The 19,529-nt window shown below is 48.9% G+C and overlaps 1 protein-coding gene across 1 annotated transcript in view; it reads right to left on the reverse strand.

Moving 5' to 3' along the window:
• Positions 1-979: 979 nt before the first annotated feature.
• The window catches only part of Stum (stum, mechanosensory transduction mediator homolog), a 65,022-nt gene continuing 46,472 nt past the window's right edge, over positions 980-19,529 (reverse strand). The window contains exons 2-3 of the mRNA XM_026405768.2: positions 7,251-7,430; positions 980-2,475 (exon numbers count right to left, since the gene is read on the reverse strand). Coding sequence (XP_026261553.1) covers positions 2,441-2,475; positions 7,251-7,430 — 215 coding nt within the window. The 3' untranslated portion in view covers positions 980-2,440. The remainder of the gene's footprint in view (positions 2,476-7,250; positions 7,431-19,529) is intronic.

The raw sequence follows: 19,529 nt of genomic DNA on the forward strand, positions 1-19,529 counted from the left end.
CACAAACCCCTGTATTAAGCCATCCCACACACGGTGACACCTGCCACTCAAGAATACCCCACCCGCGTCTGGATCGTGTCACTAAACACCCAACACAAATTGCTACCTCTCCTCTACTTCTTCAGTAGCCACCCCCAGCCCCAGCCAGGAAAATAAGCTCCTGCTCTCTCACTTGTGGGGGCAGCCCCCTCCCAAGACTTGTCAGCACTCAGGGAGCGTTAGGCAATTTTGGGGGACTGTTGGGGATGAAGGGCTGTGGGTTGGTGGGTTGTGGGAGGGGGTGGCTGGGACCTCTGCTGATGCTGTTTCCTCTCATTTGAGGGGTGTCCCCGTTCTCTGATGCACCTTCCTGGAGAGCGGCGGGCTGCAGGCCTCTGGTTATTTGGGTGGAACCAAATCTGATCCCATGACTGAAGTCTAGAGGGTTCCAAATAGGAGAAAAAGCAATCAAAGTTGGGGTTGAGGTCAGGAGGAAGGGGGCCCAGGAAGACGTTGAGACACTGCGTGGTGCTCAGAAAGTGCAGCCCAGCCCCAGGCGTCAATGAAAGGAAAGAGGCTCATGAAAACTGAGGGGCAGACCGTGGGAAGGACAGAGTAGGAGCAGAGAACTTGCCTCAGAGTAGGGGCCAGGAGTAAGTGGCAGGACAGGACCCCATGCCTCACAGAGGTCAGGGGACAGTTCAGTTTGTGGGGAATCTCAAAGTCTGCTCCCCAGCAGAACTGTAATTAGATAGCCCACTAGTAGGGGTAGGTGGAATGGGATCCCCAGAGCAGTGGGCGCCACTTCCCTAGAGCCCACATCCCGCATTGTAGCCAGGTTCCTGCTCTAGCCCTGACAGGGTTTTGACAGAGCCTCTGATAGATCAGAAAAGTCCCTTAAACAGGGACACATCCAACAGTTCAAAGCCCAGAGGGGTCTGGAACCTGAGCGCTGGGGCCAGTTCCCATGTGTTATCACTTCCTGTGTTAGATATATCCATTTTGGATCTCCTTTCTCTTTCTTTTTTTTTTTTTAAGCATCTTTTTAGTTGTAGATGGACACAATACCTTTATTTATTTTATCTTTATGTGGTGCTGAGGATCGAACCCAGGGCCTCACACGTGCTAGGCAAGCTCTCTATCACCGAGCCACAACCCCAGCCCCTGGATCTCCTTTCTCTTAATTTCAGACTGGCACTTGATTGGCAGCAGTGGGCACGCCTTCTCTTGATTCCTGGTTCCACTAAAATCTAATCTGCAGCCATCAATTTCAGAGAAGTGGCTTAAAGGAGCCTTGTGGTCCCTGTGCAGCACCAACAATCTCACCTCCAATGCATCTGTGTGCAAGTCGGGTTTTTCAGATGGAGGTCCACCACCTCCTTAAATTGCTTTGAAATTCTGAAACTCCAAAAGCCACCTATCTAGCGGTAGTCTTTCTTCCAGGACTTATCTAGTCTGACCTGAATAGGCAACACTATTTACATTTTTTATTGATCCCAATTAATCTGACTATTCACATGTTTCTCTGCAGAAATACTCATGTGCTGGATGGTGGGTGGGCTGTTCCAGACTCTGCCAGGGTGTTAGGAAATATGCAGAAAATAGATCATACCATCTTTCTCAAATCCAAAATTTCCTGATTCAGAGACACATCTGGCTTCAAGGATTTCAGAAAAAAAAGGACTGTAGACCAGAAATGGTATTAAGCATCATGAGGAAAGCAGCCAGTTCGTGCCCACTCACACCTCAGCCTGGCAATTCCAGCAATTTCACCCCAGGGACAGAGCCACTGCCCTCCCACCCAGGGAAATAATGGACCAAACACACTCTGCCATTACATATCAGCGGCAAGGAGACTGAGTTTGTGGTCAGACCCATGGGGACCCATGCTCTCCCCAATGCCAGCTGTGAGCATAGTGGAACTTTCCACACTGGACTGGCAACTGGCCATCCTCAATTGCACCCTGGAGCTGCCCCCAGGAGACCACAGAGTAAACACTAGGGGCACCAGATATTTGAGGCAGGAATGGGGACCCAGAGGAAGTGTCCTCCACAGTCCCGCCCCCTTAGCAAGCCCCAATCACCTGGACAGGGACCACTGCAGTCCAGCCCTGCAGCTCTGGAGTACCCTTGCAGTGGGCGGTGGGCACTGCCAGGTGAAGGTGAGCCTGCAGGAGCATCCCAGCCTCTCTGTCGACATGCCCATCTCTGCCCCACTCCCCAGTGCTCCACGTGCCTGAGCCTACCATGCTTTCCCGGGCAGGAGGAGGGGCTGGCAGCCCTCAGAGCCTGCTGAGAAAAGCAGATGCGATTTCAAAATAAATAATATTTCTAAAAATACCCCCTTTTCCACCCCGAATCCAGGAAACGGCAGAAAAGAACATGTAAAGGTCCTTGTGCCACAAGCTGCCTGGTGCAGCCCTTGCAGGGCCCCGGGACTTCCTTGGTGGGTCCTGCAGGCTCACAGCTGCTGTGGGATGCCCTGCTCCTTGTACCCTGTGAGGAAGAAGCAGAAGAGAGAGATGGTTAGGCTCCCTTGGCCTTTAAGAATTCTCTAGGAGATGTCTGTAGACCAGAATATTCTCGCGAGAGTTAATTCATACTATGGTATAAATGACTGCTATGTCAGGACTTGACTTCCCAAGGGCATTGGCTTTTAATTAGAAAATGAAAGGATGAATCAAGAACTGTGCAATAGATGAGAAGGGGTGTTTAGGGTGCAGGTTGGAAGGCTATTGATGTGCTCCTGAATTCATAGTCCAGAAGCAGCTGCATAAAAATGGCTCCACCAGATTGCCCTGGTGGGATGGCAAAATGCAGAGCCTTGGGGAAAAGTCCAGGCAAGTGAGTGAGCAAGTGTTGGTCCTGTGGCACAGGTGGAGAGGAGGCAGGAAGAAAGGAGGAAGGCAGTACCTGGAAGGAAACAACGGTCATGAGGATGTTCAACCCATGTGTTCGTGTATCTGTGTGGTGTGTGCTAGGTCAGCGCTCTACCACTGGGCTACATCCTCAGCCACCTTTGGGAAAATACAAACACTGTTGATGTTAAGGAATCATTGCTAATATGTTTGGGTGAAATTACAGAGCTGAAATTATCTGAGTGGATTTGCTGAGCCATTATCCCCATCCACTAATTATCTTAGTCTGAGAAGGAGCGTCCATGGACTTAACTGGGTTTTTCCCTCTTCATCTAGCAGATTACTCATTAACCTTAGGTGCTGATGATCCAGTGCTGGTGGGGGTGTGGAGACGGTGGGAGTAATGGATGAAACAGGGTGGCAGTGACTGCTTGAAGCTGGTGTGAGCTTCATCTATATTTTTCCAAAATATAAAGTTAAAAATAAAAGACCGCTGACCAACTGGGAGAGTGGGGTGTCTGTGGGCAAGAGTGGTGGTCCCAGAGAGGAGAGGGCCCCCGGGCAGCCCCAGGTCCATGTGCCCATCAGCAGACTCACCTTGAGAAACTGCAGCAACATAGAGACGGGAGGCAGCAGGAGGAAGAAGAGAGAAAGAAAATACAGTCTACAAACAGAAGCCACAGAGATGCCTGAAATACACAATGGGAGGGGACCCAGGGAGGGTCCCGGGAGGCAGAATAGGCGCTGTTCCAGTGACTTCCTAGAAGTCCAGTCCTCTGACAAGGGGTGCTCACTGGTCATGGTGACTAGTCACTGTGGCCAGCGGTAGGCCCATTAGGATGGCAGGGGAGACACAGAAGTTCTGCCAAGACACTCTGTCCAGTGCCTCCCCAGCCCCCACATCCCAGCCAGGCCACACCTCTGCTCACCTCCCGCCCTCATTCTCTTTTCCTCCCCAGCCCATGCCTTGAGATAAATTCTGGATGCATCTCAGGAGTGATGGGTGCAGGGCAGGTTTGGTTGTGACAAGCTAAAGATACCGAGGTGAACTGTTCTGGTGTCCACCCTGCTCTTTGGGCCATGTGGTTTTGCCCTCTGTATGGACAGGAGCCACATATATAAGACCTAATGCTCTGGGAAAATACCCAGGCTCAGAGATGGCCAATGACCATGCAGACATCTTGGATCAACTGCCTGAAGCCCTGGGATGACAGTGTCATGATGGAGTAGCAACATCTGTCATGGGTACAGCTGTAGAAGGAACCCTCCAGACAGCTACCAAGTACCTACTAACCTGTGACCCAAGACAGACCATTACTGATGTTATGATGAATACAAATAGGGCAGCAGGCTGGTAAGTTCTTGACTCTCACTTGTACTTTTGTCTATATTTCTCTGATTTCCCTCTTAGGAGCTTTTCTCTTTTTTTTTTCTTGGTTCTTTTTAGTTATATATAACATTCGGATTCATTTTGACATAATCACAAAAGCACGGATTATAATCTGCTCTTATTCAGTCCCCAGCACCTTCCCGTTCCCTCCTCCTCCCTCCCGATCTCCTCCCCCTACTTTTACTGATCTCTCTGCAATTTACTTACAGGTTTTTTTTAGTGTCTGGTGGATAGACTTGATTTTAAGATTCACTGTGGTGTACTCATAAACATCGTATGAAAGGTCAGTCGGATTCAGTCCCCCTTTCTTCCCTTATCCCAACCCTCCTCAATCCCCTTCATTTACTCTACTGATCATTCCTCAGAACCCCCTCCCCCACCCCCAGTTTTCCCATTTATTTTGGATTATTAGGAGTTTTTCTTGCCGATAATACCCTGGAGGGTGCCATGTGAAAAGTCAACCTGTGTGGTCACAACTGAAACGTTTCCTTCATTTTCACAGGAAGGGCCTGGAGTGACACCAGAAAGAACAGCCCCTTATCCAACTGTCTACTAGGACAGACAAGTGGATTGTGGCCTTTCCTTTCTAGAAGCGACTCTGAGATACACACACACTCCACTGTTGCTCAGAGCAATCTCTGCCCATCGCACAGGTGGCAAGACGTGTCCTTGGAGGGCGGGTGCGATTTTTGGAAAAAGTGCAAAGCCATCGCCTGCTGAGCTGGGGGAGTGACACTGGTGGTCAGGCAGGGTCGGTGGGCACGAGGCTACCGTGTGACTATTTTTCTTATGTGCTCCCTACAGAGTTTGATGCAAAGACAGCTCCGTAGAGCCAGCGTCCACACGTCTAAGGAGCTGACTCTCATCCACAGGAAGGGATTAGGGTTCTGGGAAGGGAGGGGGAAAGACTGGGGTTAGAGATGTACCTGCTCATCCTGCAAGTGTGGAATGTTCCCTAAAGGCCCATGTGTCCCCACAGCAGCATTATTGGGAGGTAGAAGAAATTTTATGAGGTGGGACCTGGTGGGAGGTCTTAGGTTACTGGGGGTGTGTCTCAAGGGAACTGTGGGACTGTGGTCACTTCCTCTTTCTCCTTTGCCTCCTGGCTGTGAGCTGAGCAGCTTTGTTCCATCATGAGGTGCTGCCTCACCACAGACCCTAAAACAATGGAGTCAACTGACCATGGACCAAAACGTTGAAATTCCAGAATTGTGAGCCAAAATAAAACTTTTCTCTTTATAAGTTTATTTATGTCAGGTATTTGTCATAGCGACACAAAGCTGACTAACACACGAAAGTCCCAGCACCTGGCCAGACCCTTGGTTTGATGAGCAGATGAACCAGTAAGAGGGGTTCATAGGTGTGAAGCCAGGGCAGGCTTCATGGCCTTCCAAGGTTCCAGTTAGAAACGAGGTCAGGAGCCTGTACCCCAATTCCCTCTGAGAAATTGTCAGGCAGCTTTGAGGACTCACCAGAAGGTGGGTAACCGTTCTTTTGAATCAGTAATGTTCTGACCTCTCCTACAAAATGTAAGCGGCCCCTGGACACAGGGCAGGTCTCCATTGGAGAGCGGTACCTGCCTGCCTTGCGCTCTACTGACTCTTCCAGGCCCACCTCCCAGAGCCCAACCTGCAGGAGCAGCCACTGCCCCAGAAAGGCCCTTTGCAGCAGGAAGGAGTAGTTCTCTTACTGCTTATCAGTTTATCCTTCACCAGGGCAGCCCACACTCAGCTGCTGGCCAGGCCTGCTGTGCCTCTTCCCATTTCTGGCTGCCCCTGGTTGCCCAGAATGTGCCTGGTTTGCTCTAATTCTGAGATGCCCTAAGTCCAGCCAACCCACTTCCTCCCCTTACCGGTGCTCCTGGAGGACCCGTTGTGGGCAGCCTGTCTGACTCAGACACTGGCTCTGCAGGTATTACTCAGGCTCAGGTACTTGCATCTTCTCTGGCCTGGTGACATGATTAGTCACTGGCCTTGTCCCTGGCATTGTGTGTGTGTCAGGTCTTGGATTTTCACAGGATCCCAAACTCAGGTTGTTGACTTGGATCTTTCTAGATTATTCTAGATCATTCTAGGTTCCTTGAACCCTGGGCTTCCCTGTCTGCCTCTGCTGCCCTCACCTAGGGCAGCTTGCCTTTGGCACTGGCAATTCCACCTATGAATGGTTTCATTGGGTGTGGGACCCAATGAGGAGTATGGAGTCAGGCTGGGGTAGGGTAGGGCAAAGTGCCCGAAGAGATGGGGTCCTGATTATTGAGGAGCTACAGCTTCATGAGAACTTGGACAGTGGCAAAGGGAGAAGTGTGTGCAGCTGCTCAAAGCAGGTGATGTCTGATTTAGGTTTTGCTTGGTTATTTTAAAAATAGTAATCAAGTCATCTTTGGTAAATTTGAGTTTGTAACTTTATACCCTTTGGCAAAATGGTTTTGTGTCTGAATCATGTTTGCATCAGATTGGTGAAGGTCAGCCCCATCCAAATGAGACTAGAAAAGCTTTACCATCAATGAACAAAGAGCTCAGTTTAACCCGAGAAGGAATCACATAGCCTTAGCAGTAAGAAACACAGTGTAGGGTTTCCTGTGGGCAATGGCCTTGTCCTTCTTTCTGGAAACTGTAGGATGGGGTTAGTGAAGGGGCTGAGCTCACTCAGGCCACTTCCAGGGCTACACAGACTTGAGTGTGGGTTGTTTCTTGACAAATGCCTGCAGGATGCCTACCAGGCATCCACAAGGTACCAAGCAACATTCAGGTCTCCGCCATCTGAGAGGAGACTCTGCCTACTCAGCTCCCTACAGGTGTCCTGGCCAGGTGTGGTGGGGAATGCCCCCTGTGCCAAGTGGCCATGGGAAGTCGTGAGGAGGACAGGGGTGAGTGCTGCAGAGCACCTGTCCTTAGGAGGTGAGCAGGACTGTGATCAGCCAAGAAGGCCTCCCAAGTCCCTCCTGTCCCTGAGCCGCTCCTTCAGCCCTCACATCCCTCCAGGCTCCAGACCCACAAGAAGGCGTGGCACTAGCAGCTACTCACTGGCGAGGATGACCATGTCCATGCCCCAGAAGATGCTCATGATCCAGCCCACCATGACGATGGCTGTGAGGATCTGGATGAGGGCCGCTGCGATGTTCAGCCAGAAGACGCAGCACACGTGCCTGTCTGGGAGGTCAGTGCGGGCCCCACACAGCACAGTGAAGGCTGAGACGAAGGTCCCTGTTGGAGGCCAGAGGGAACAGCCTTCAGAAGGTGCTAGGAGATAAAGGGGCACACATGCTCCTCACAGGCTGGGGCCCAGCAGCAGCCCACCCTCTGAGAGCTCTGGCAGAAGCAGCCAATGCCTGGCTCAGACCCTGGACCATATATTGTTGTCTCCAAACTAGAAAGGACAGTGGACTCCTTGGGGAAGGTGTGGCATGGGGCTGCCAAGGGCCCAGCACAGTCGTGGAGCCTTTGGGGAAACAAAGAAGTCACATGACAAGCAGTCGGTGCCATGAAGAAGCAACAGAGCAGCCACCTGCAAGGACAAGAGATAGCAATTGGAAAAGCACCAACTTCATGCAGGAAAGATTCCAAGGGCTTTAGAGTCATATGTAAGAGTAGGTACCATTGGGGAGACAGAAACCAACAACAAATTCAGGAGAGTCGGAGGGCTAGGGAATGACCCCCCAGCACACACACTGATTACCAAAGGACAGAAGCTCAGACCCAGAGACCTGAAGGGTGGGGAGGGCACAAGCCACTGCAGGTCTCCTACACTTCTCCTTGGTGGGGTTCCCCCAGCCACCCAGACCTTCAGGGGAAGGATAGGGACCTACTGGGCATCCACAAGGTACCAAGAAACATGGGGGTGTACTCACATCCTTTGCCTTATCTAAGACTTACCTAATGTGGGTAATATTGCTACCTTTACTGAGTTGCACTTGAACCAAGCTCTTTCTGTACTTGGGTTCTGAGTTTGGCACCAATGCTGCATTCTTTGCATCTCTATTCTAATCTCCTGTGGGTGCTATAACAAGTTGCCACAAACTTAGTGGCTTAAAGCGACATGAATTATTCTTATACAGTTCTGGTGGTCAGAAGAGTGAAGTGGGACTTCAAGGTTGGTTGCCCCAAGGAAAAGTCCATTGCCTGGCCCTCTCCAGCTTCTTGAGGTCCCTTCATTTCTTTGGCTTGTGACCCCATCATCATCACAGAGAAGTGATATTCTTTCTACCTACCCTCATCTTCCTGCCTGTCTCTTATGAGGGCGCACTGGGATAATCCCAGATCAGAGTCCCTTAATCACTTGTGCAACCACTTACGATAACATCGTCACATGTTTGGGGATTGGGAAGTGGATATTTTAGGGGCCATTACTTTGCAGAAAGAGAGAGACAGACAGACTCAGGAATTAAGCATCTTGTTCAAGGTCATCATCGCAGGTGGGCACTGAGCACACTGCTGTGTCATGTCAATGGTATGTTCCTCTGTTGCCCAAGTTGCAGCCTCCAGGTGTAGACGACCTGTTAAAAGCAGGGCTGGACCAGGGAGCAGGAAATATGAGGAATCCGCCAGTACTTGGTTGGTCATTCTCACGTTCATGGTTCCTGTTCCTGGAGGAAGCTGCCTGGTGGTCAGTTTTCTCTGAACTCTGGTTTCTGGTCCTTCCCTGACCAACTTGCTGGCTCCTAGTGGCTTTCAGAGGTGGCCTTTGCTCCCACCCACATCCTTACACCTGAGACCCAAGACTGAATGAAGCCTGGGTCCATGGTATAATTTTCTTTCTTTTCTTTTGATTAGAGTATTATCCTTACGCATAGTAGTTGGGTTCATCCTGACAAAATCACACATGCAAGGAATTCAATTTCAGTTCATGTCCCTCCAACAAAAAAAAAACACTTTTCCCCTCTCCTCTTCCCTCCCCCGATTCTTCTTCCTCTCCTGATCTTCCTTTCATTCATCTTTTTTTAAAAATTGGTTCTTTCTACTATACGTAAAGGTGAAATTCCTTGTGGTATATTTATATATGCACATAGTATGGTTTTAAAAAAATCATTCCACATTTCCTCCCCATTCCCATCTCTCCTCTCTCCCTCTCAATCTCCTTCTTCTCCTCCACTCATCTTCCTTATATCTTTGTGAAAGCTGACCCTCCCCTCCTTCTGATCACTGCTCTGCTCTAGCTTCCACATATGAGACAAAACATTCGACCCTTGATTTTCCAAGACTGGCTTATTTCACTGGGCATGATGTTCTCCATTTCCATCCATTTTCCAGCAAATGCCATAGGCTGATTTCTCATATTGGCCACACCCATCCTCCCCCTCCTCTTAACAACCGCCATCAACTCTGACCTGAGGTCCAGCCTGCGGCTTCATGCCTCCAACATGGCACAGTGCCTTGAAAACAGCAGGTGGCCGGTGGACATCTGAAAGACTAACCAACACCAAGGGCGTCCTCAGACTCAGACCACCCATATCACCACCTGTGGTATTTGCTACAAATGCTGGTGCCCGAGCCCCACCTGAATGTCTAAGAGGTGGCTCAGAAATTTGCATTCCTAAACAAGCTCCATCCTTACCCCAAGGAATGATGAAGTTCACTAAAGTGTGAGAACTACAGATTCAAAATCTATCAAGCTGCTAACCAGCCAATCCAGTGTTCCTGGCACCAAACCCAGGGGAGAAGGGCCTATGGGAATTGTGGAGAGGCAAAGCTGTCCATCCCATGACAGTCTAGCCAGGGGCACAGCATTTGCTGGACCCTCTTTTTGTGTGTGGAGACTGGGTTGCCACTCAAAAACCTCTGTGGAGGCTCACTCAGGACTAAATTCAGGACTGACACTAAGGAGCTCAGTCCCTGCCCTTAGGAGGTCACAGTACTGGGCAGATTCATCATCCCCACTTGGCAGAGGAGAAGGGGGCTGAGGGCTTGTATAGGTTTGCAGAGGTGAAGGTTATGGAGCTGGGACTTGAGCTCCAGCCTCTTCCCATTGGGATGAAGATAGTGGAGATGCTGCAGGGGACAGGAGTGGGGACATGGGGAAGTAATGGGGATGCTGGGGTAGGACTGACTGGGACTGTTTGTGGAAGGCTCTGGATGCCTGAACAAGTGTTTGTTCCTAACCTGCAGGAATTGGGGGTCTCACAGACTTCTGAGCCGGACAGGGATGCAAGAGCAGTGACTTAAGAAAATCTGTCAACAGGGTGCTGATGGATTCAAATTGTCTGAGATGGGCAAGACAGACGGGGAGGCAAAGGCAGCTGCTGAGAAATGGCATGGATATGGACTCAGATTTACTAGTGAACACGGAAGGGCACGGGGACCATCAGGAAGTATGTGCTACTGTCCTTTGTTCTGGTGGACTAACATGTCTGGGTCAGAGGAGGTGAGCACGAGTTGACACTGTTTCAAAACAGACCTCTGCAGATGGAAGAAAATGAAACCATTAGGTAGAAATAACAAGGATGCTAATGACTGCACACCTATGGGGTGCTAAGCACAAGCTCCCCTCTCTCTACCTACATTACTCTTCATTCTTAAAACCACCAGAGGTAGTGGTTATTATCCCCATTTTACAGATGGGGAAATTGAGGCGCAGAGAGACAAAATGACTTGTCCACATGGCAGAACCCACTCTGAACCCCAATCTAGTTTAGAAGTCTAAGTTGTTTTCAGTCTGGGATGTTACATTCTTACATTGAAAAAAAATAAGAAAAAAAAATCCTTCATCCTTAATGACTTTCAAATATTCCTAAAATATGCTACTCTACCCCACCCTACCCCAGCCAGTGTCCCACCGGAGGCCCTAAAGTAGATGCTGCCCTCATCTCTGGTTTGCAGTATCCTGACTCTGCAGGATCTGGCTGAGATCCTGTGATCCTCTGCTCTTTGTAGCCTGTAGCCTTGCCTCAATCTTCCTGCCAAGGAAAGGGAACAGTGGTCAATGCTCTTTCATGTTTTTATGAATGATATCCAGTTAGTACTTTTGTAGGTCAAGAGCAGCTGCATAATAGCAATTTCACCTGGTTCAGCTTCATTTGTTTGTGAAAGTTTTCAGCATGAAGAAACTGTCCCTGAACTCAGAGATTCTTCATGTTGGATGCTCACCCTTCAATCCCCTGTCAAAAGATCGAATCTCATCAGAATTACCAAACCAATTAGGGGCCAATGGATCTTTTCATTACCTGCCTGCTAGCCTCAGAGACAGAAAGGCTTGGTGAGCCCAATGCTCTGCAGATACACAGGGCCTGAGAAATGAATGACATCAGCAAAGGCTCTGGCTTATATGTTAGGGAAAAATGTGCTGGCTGGACTCTATGTCAAAAAAGAGACCTCGTTAACATGTGTGTGGCATGGGAGGGGTCTTTGGTAATTTCTCTCCCTTTTACCCATCTTGACATACTCCTGATAATTCTTACTGTATCAAAAGATAAGCACATTATACATAATCTACTTGTACAACATGTACACCTATTATCTGACGTGGCATTAATTTAAAGGGAATAGTGATAATAGGTCCCTTTTGCCATAGAAGGTTAAAAAAATCCATAAAAGGTAAGGATTAAGTAAGTAAATGAATTGATATTATAAACACATGGTTTTAATCTCTCCAGGAGTAAATTAAAAAAAAGATTTTGGCACATTTTTACACAAAGAGGTGTTCATTATTTTAAATGAGTCTTACTTGCTAAATAAAGATCTCCACCCAACTACAATGTGTCAGTTCCAATTCATTCCACTGAGCACCAGCCATATGCCAGTTCTGAATACAGAGACCCAACAGGTTAGGGGGCTTGGCCCACCCCTGCCTGGGGACTCCACTGTGGTCGGGATACAGGGTCACACAAGGAACACTGATAATTCTGTTTGTAGCAAGAAAGGCTTTATAGGAATGCAGGCAGGGATCCCAGAAGCTGACACTATAGAGGATACCATATTGAGGAGCTCATTGAAAGAAGGACGGAGGGAAGAGTAACCCAAGGCTCAGATCTGTCCGGAGACTGGTGCTGGAGCTGGCCACAGGATGCGTGCAGCTTAGGAGGACCCCAATGTGGCTGGCTCATACTTCAGTCAAAACTACATAAATTAAGAAAAACAAGAATGGAATGGATAGGGGTTAGGCCAGGGAGGAGCCCGAGGGGCTTGATCTGGAGTCCTGTGATGGACAGGCCCTGGGAAGGATTTAAACAAAGAGCTCTGAGATTGGGTTTGAGTTTTAGAACAAACACTGTGACCCCAAGGGGAGAATGGGTCAAGCAGGGTGAGGCTGAAAGCTAGATGGGGAGGTGTGCTGAAAGCCCCAGGATAGATGACACAGGGAAGCGGCAGAGAGCAGGGACCGAGGGGGGACCCAGGGGGCTAGGGCAATGGTGTCCTTGGGTTGGATGTCCTGCTGGCTGTTGGAGTAAGGGAGGAGCCCAGGATGGTTCTGGGTTTCTAGTAGTCCACATTGAGGTGAGGGTGGAGTCATTGACCAGGTGGGGAACCCAGAGGGGCCATGTCCGTGGGGAGACTGGAATTTGGGAGGGGACAATTTCAGGTCATGGAAGTTACCTAGAAGTGACTGAGGTCATCCTCAGAACATGAAGATCTTAGAGGTGAGCAAGTTAGGAGGACCCCAAAGGGGATGCCGGAGGACCCATCAGAGGACAGAGGAGGGTGTCCTAGGAACAGGAAAGGAGGGTCTACAGGAGGAGGATGTGGGTAATAGGACGCCAGAACACAGGTGGAATCAGATCTGAGTGGGCATGAGCGGCCCCAGGTGGGAGGATGGGAGAACGAGGAGGTTTGGAGCACAACGTTGAGGTCTGAGGAGAGAATGAATTGAGGATTCCAGGACGTGGGAGAGGCCACTCCTCCTTAAGGGGGAAAAGCACAAGTTTGTTTATAAGCTAAGGAAAAGCTCAGGGAAGGAGGAGGATGAAGATATATGACCAGATAGGGAACAAGTGGACGTCAAGGTTCTTGGTAAAATGAGAAGGTGGTGAGGAGACAGAATCCAAACCAGGTTGTGCATCAGAATTCTCAAACTGAGGTTCATAAAAATGCAGATTCTAGGGTCCCACCTCAAGACCATTGAAGACACAGGGATGGATCTAGAACTGCATGTCCAAAAAGACAAAATGGGTCGGAGGGTATAGAACATGTGCTTAGATACCATGTTTGAGACCTTGGGTTCCATCCCTAGCACCGAAAATATATAAATAAATAAGCAAATGTCCTAATGTACTAATGGACAGGTAGGACTGAGACTCTGCAGGTCCAGAACCAGAAACACATACAACTTTACCAGTAGCTAGACCACGATTCTGACCTTTCACTGGGTCCAACAGCTTCCCCCAACCCTGTGACTCAGTGATGACTCCAGATCATTCCTCTGCAGCACAGCCAGGGAAACTGGGCTCCGGGCATATCCCTCCTGGAAGTGTCACGACTCGGTCAACACCAATTGGCACAGGGGAAAATGATTGTAATAAACTGTACTATCAAGCCCCCAAATCAGTTTGTTATAAGGCACCTGGACTATAGGCACACACTCATTCTTTGCACATCCTTCCATGACCCTGAGAAAGAAACGCAGGCAGGAGAAGCCTGAGGAAGGTCTTCTGGTGGAGAGTCACGGCAAAGAAGCAGCTAAGCTGGACTTTGCTAACACAGTCTCTCTGGCTGCCATTGCTCAAGGGGCTCAGGCCCCAGCCAAGTTGGTGGGAGGAGAAAGGGTCTTTCCTCTTCCATCCTGGAAATGCCCAAAGGGCTTCTCTGGGCTTGAACTCTGGGCAGAGTTCCCGGAGCGCAGCTCTCACCTCCCTACTCTGCTTCTGTCAGGCACAAAAAAACAGAAGCAGCCAGCAGAGGACTGGTGCAGCCTCCTGTCAGGAGAGGGGGCGGCTCTGCTCCCACGGGACAGAGCCTGGGGGCTGGAACCGTCCTTTGCAATCTTGTGGGAGCTCGGCTTCTTGCACGACTCATGTGGGAGCAGTGGAAGGGGCTGGGTTCAGAGAGGGGAATCTCCAGACCTCTTGGAACTCAGGGGGAGAAGGTAAGAGCTGCTGTGTTTTGGGGGTTTTTTAAGTATTTTTTAGTTGTAGATGGACACAATACCTTTATCTTATTTTATTTTTATTTGGTGCTGAGGATCGAACCCAGTGCCTCATAGGTGCCAGGCAAACGCTCTGCCACTGAGCCACAACGCCAGCCTGAAAGAACTGTCCTCTGAAGCAACTACTCCAATAAAAAGTGCCCCTGGGACTTAGGCCAGTAAGACAAGCTCAATCCCAGATGTCACCTGCAGCCGGCTCTGCAGTCATTAAGATGTGGTGCTTGTCAGTGGCCATAAATTACACCTGGATGCCCTCCACTGCTCCTCCGGGGAAACTGGTTGAGTCTTCTTTGGGAAATTTCCCTGAATATGAGATTTGGAGGCAGGAAGGAAATACAAAGGAAGTCCTGGGCCCAACTCTATAGCTAATTTGGAAGGAAAAGCCCCACCCCAAGAAATAGGTCCCACAAGTAAAGGTTGCCTCCTTCAGGGTCACACTGAGAATAAATGGAGTTCGTTCATTCACACTGAGTTCAGGGTCAAACTCAACCCTATGAAGATTCAATACTCAAACCTTTGGGAATATAAGCAATGGATATTGTGCTAAAAATACACCTTCCTGGGCCCTGACCCTCAAGATTCTAATTGGCAGATTCAGTCATCATCTTTTCATCATGGTGCAATTATTTAAACCAGAAAAGGAAAAGCAAGGAAAAGAAAACTTCAAGTTCACAATTGTTTTGGGATAAAAATCCTGGACACAGGATCAGTATAGCTTTGAGAGCAAATAGGGCCTATAAACAGGGTCTGTGTGGCCATGGCCTAAGTCAGCTGGGGGAGTCTGCAGAAAATAGGGACAGAATCCTGCCCCACTTCCCTACCCCATTTGGGATGCAGGAGCTGACCCTGTTGATGTCTGTTTTCTCACAGAATGGGGTAGATTTGGCGAACCGTGTGTTTCTTTGTGTTGTGGGAAGGCACTATCATCCTTTTTAGCTCAAGGATGGAACAGAGATTGCGAAGAAAGCTGTGCTGATGGGCAGGAAGGTAGGAACTGAAAGAGGCATCAGAGGCTGGGTGGTGTAGCTCAGGGGGAAAGTTCTTGCCTAGCATGCTGAGACCTTGAGTTCAATTCCTGGCACACACACACAGAACACATACACAGAAACCCACCTCCCAGCTGGGTCCTTCTCTCAAACTGCACCAAGTAGCTCATCAAGAAAGCCTTTCATAGAAGCACAGGTCTGCAGCTTCCCATCCTAGCCAGCACAGAGACCATGGAATCCAAGACCAACTGAGAATGAGCAAGGCAAAACTCTGGCAATTCTGGTATTGGCATCATCCTGTCCACCCTCAAAGTTCTTCAGAATGAACCTTCCAGTGCCTTTGATCTCTGTATCTTGGGGCAATGGTAGAAAGGGTCTGTGAATGGTTTTCACCATTGCAAAAAGAGGAGCTATCTTAGAACTGCCCACTGGGACGCCCAGAGTTTGGTTGACATCTATCATCTCAGTGCAGTAACTGGGGGATCTTTCCTGTAACAAGCAGCTCCTAGTTGTCCTTCCTTCCAAGGACAGAGAAAATGAGACAAGTTCCTTCCTCTATCCTTCTCAGTGCCCCCACCTTGATTGGAGGTTGATTGTCCCTCTGGAGGCTAAGTCGACTGGAACTGATCATTAATTTTAATGGTGCTGGGCATTGCGTCAGCCTCCCCGTGCTTGTTAGTAAATCTCCTCTGTCCTCAGCCTTCCTCTCCTCGATCCTCCAGCGTGGAGGGACTAGGAGATGCAGACGAGAGATGGACACCTTAGGTCTCTCTCGGGGTCTCCCCAATTTGTTAAACCTGAGCAGAAATTTAACCACCTGGAATGTCTTTGTTTCCTGGATCTGAGTCTTATCACAACAGATTTTGGGCTTATATGCTAGAGGATGGGCTGGGAAGACAGGGGAGGGTGGTTGTGTAATGAGCAGAACAGGGAATGGTGATGAGGCTCTTGATGACTTGGCTTTATCCTCCCACAGTCCAGCAGGTATGGTTTTGAGGGCAATCGGTCAGGTAGAAAGATGGGCAAAGGGTAACTGGGGTGCCGTTTGTTGGAGAGCATGGCATGGCTTCTGTCATCTTAAAATTTATAACCCGACAAGATGACATTTCTATGGGTGGGTAGACACTGAGATTAAAAACACAGAGGATCTCTGCCCAAAGTTGTGGCTGCCAGGGAGGCTGTCTGAGATCAAAGGCAGCAAGAGACAGGCACGATGAGACCAGAGGCAGCTCTTCTGGGGACACTACAGTACCTGAGTCCCCTAGTTGACCTCTTGCCTTGATGTGCTTTTAATTCACTGGGGCTAAGCTGAGACATCAGAGTTCATAGCTAAACCCCATTTGTTTGCCCAATTCACAGATAACATTTATGAAACACCTACTATGTTTCAGCATAGAGCTTGTTGAAGTCAATCACCTACTGCTTATCAACCCAAACCAGGGGAGTAAGATTTACCTGGGACTCCAGCACCTGAGTGTGTTGAGTCCAAGTGTGCCAGGCACCAATGGATGTTCATGGCCAGGTGTGGGCAGTCACTGGGGCTTCTGGGGAGAGCTGTCTTCAGGCGCCCAAGACTGTACTTGTGCATACTGAGTATGTGAAGGAACAATGTGCTCTGCATCCTGCCCTTGGGCCATGTGCAAGGGGAAGCCTCAGTGGGCCTCTGACATGTATCACATGGGATAGTGGAACAATCCCAATTATGCCAGGTGGGCCTGGACACCTACATTCCCAGCTGCAAGGTGGCCATATTACAGATTAATGTTGGTGTCTTTTCCTCCAATTCACACGTTGAAGCCTTGATCTTCACTCTGATGGTATTTGGAGGCAGAGCCTTTGGGAGGTATTGTGGTTTGGATGTGAGGTGTCCCCCAAAAGCTCATGTGTGAGACAATGCAAGAAGGTTCAGAGGAGATTGATTGGGTTGTGAGAGTCCTGATGGGATTAACTGAGTGGTAATTAAAGTGGTAGGGTACTGCTGGGGCATGGCATGGCTTTGGGATATATGTATTTTGTATCTGGAGAGTGCAGTCTCTCTCTGCTTTCTGATCACCGTGATGTGAGCTGCTTCCCTCTGCCACTCTCTCCCGCCATGATGTTCAGCCTCACCTTGAGCCCTGAGGAAGGGAGCCGGCCTTCTATGGACTAAGACCTTTGAAACTGTGAGCCCTCAAATAAACCTTTTCTCCTCTACAATTGTGCCGTTTATGTCATTTATTCACAGCAGCAAAAAAGCTGACTAAAACAGGAGGTACATGTACAAGGCCCTGGGTTCAATCCCCAGCACCACAAAATAAATAAAGGGATGAAGACACCCAAGCACTCTCCCAGTTTTCCCCTCTTGCCCTGCCATGAAAGGAAACCAGGAAGAGGTTTCTCAGACTTCGAAGCTCCAGAACTGAGAGAAAATATGTCTGTTCCTTATACACTACCCAGTTATACCAGCCCCAACTAAGCCATGTATCTTCCTAAAAATGATGCCCAATTCATTCATCCCTTCATTTTTCCATGTTTTTCAGTTAATATTTATGGAGCACATGCTTGGGGTCAAGGACCAGGCCAAACCCACGTGTATCATCACAAAAAGACAGTGTCCTGGCCATTAAGACTCCCACAGGGTAGCATGAGAGAGAAACAGTCCATGGAACACAGTGCTGTATGGTTCACCCTGTGAAGGGGCTGAGGCAGAGATGCAGGACACCAGGGCCACCAATGGGGTCTAGCACCAGACTGCCAAGATTTCAATCTCACAGATAAGCTATGAAAGATAAGCTTGACGAGGGACATGGCTTCTCTAGGCCTCAGTTTCCCCTTCCTACCTCAAGGGTGGGTGGGAGGGCTAAGGGATGCTGTAAAGTCCTCAGAACACAACAAGAGCTACAAAGACCCTTTGGGAATCTGGGGAGGTCCCTTACCAGACTAGGAGGGTGATTGACAGAATGGTCCTTCCCAGGAGGCAGGACTGGAGAAGAATCTTGGCTATTATGTATGAATATGAAAATATGAATATGAATATGAAATTGAAGATTTCAATAAAGGCTGTTCTTGTAGCAGCTTGTAGCCAGTGGCCCTATTCTCCACTGTACCTTTTGTTAAAAAAAATTATTAAAACTGCTAAGTTCACCACGCCAGCCTCATAAAGCCTGAGGCTCAGGACTCATCCCTATGCCACAGTATTATACAGTCAGTAAAAATTATATTCATGATGACCACACAGTGAGATGGGAAAGTGCTTTAAGTGAAATTACAAAAATAGTACCTATATTATGCTGGGGGGACTATTTAAAAATATTCATGCATGTGGACAAGGACTGGTGTGTACTAAGCAAAATGAAAATTTTTTTATCATACCAATTATTGGTGAATTTTTCCTTTTTTTCAAAGACAAATTCTCTTTTCAGTAAAAAAAAAAAAGAGTTTTAAGTACCTGTTGGGATCTCATACTACCAAATAGCATCCTACTGGCTGCACAGAAGGTGATATAGTGGTTAAGCAAACTGGGGGACAGATGGCACACAGACACCTGACACAGAAAATAGATGATGCCATGGAGCCATGCCAGGGCTGTGACAAAAGCCCCTGAACTTCTAAGCATGCTTCTAAGCATGCCCCACAACCCTAGGTAACTAGGCAAAACAGGCCTGAGAAAGAGATGGAAAACACTGAGGCTTCTGGTTTGGAAGCCAGGAAAGGACCCCAGCTCTAAGAGACCTTAAAGAACCACTGTAGATTCATTTAAATGGCCACAGGATAACAACAGGGAGAAAGGAGATGGCTCAGCTGAGCGGGTGCCCCAACCTCCCAAAGGACCAGGGAAGAGTGGGGGAAAGTGGAAGAAACCTTGGCCCAGGCTCAGGTGCTCCCTGTCTGACTTGTGGCTCCCCACAGCCCTGGCAGACACACTTGCTTCTTCCTGGAGCTGTGCCCTGCAGGGAGGCCCACATGTAAACTCCCATAACAGGGACAACTTCCTGCTTGGACTCATGGGATCAGGCTCAGAAGGACTCCCTCCATGCGGAGGAGCTGGAGCTGACGTTGCTGCTCATACCTCAGGGGCATACCACACTTGCAGGGAAGGTTCTCCCTTGTGATCTTTATTTTAGAAATGACCAACATGAATAGACGTTAAATAAAAGGATTTACTGACTCACATAATTGGAAAAGCTCAGAAAGGAAATGTGGAGTAGTGGTTAGAAGCACCAACTCTAAGTTCAGACTGCTGGGTGCCATTGCTGACTTGACTAC

Source organism: Urocitellus parryii, chromosome 9 (assembly GCF_045843805.1).
Source record: "Urocitellus parryii isolate mUroPar1 chromosome 9, mUroPar1.hap1, whole genome shotgun sequence".
Taxonomy (NCBI): domain Eukaryota; kingdom Metazoa; phylum Chordata; class Mammalia; order Rodentia; family Sciuridae; genus Urocitellus; species Urocitellus parryii.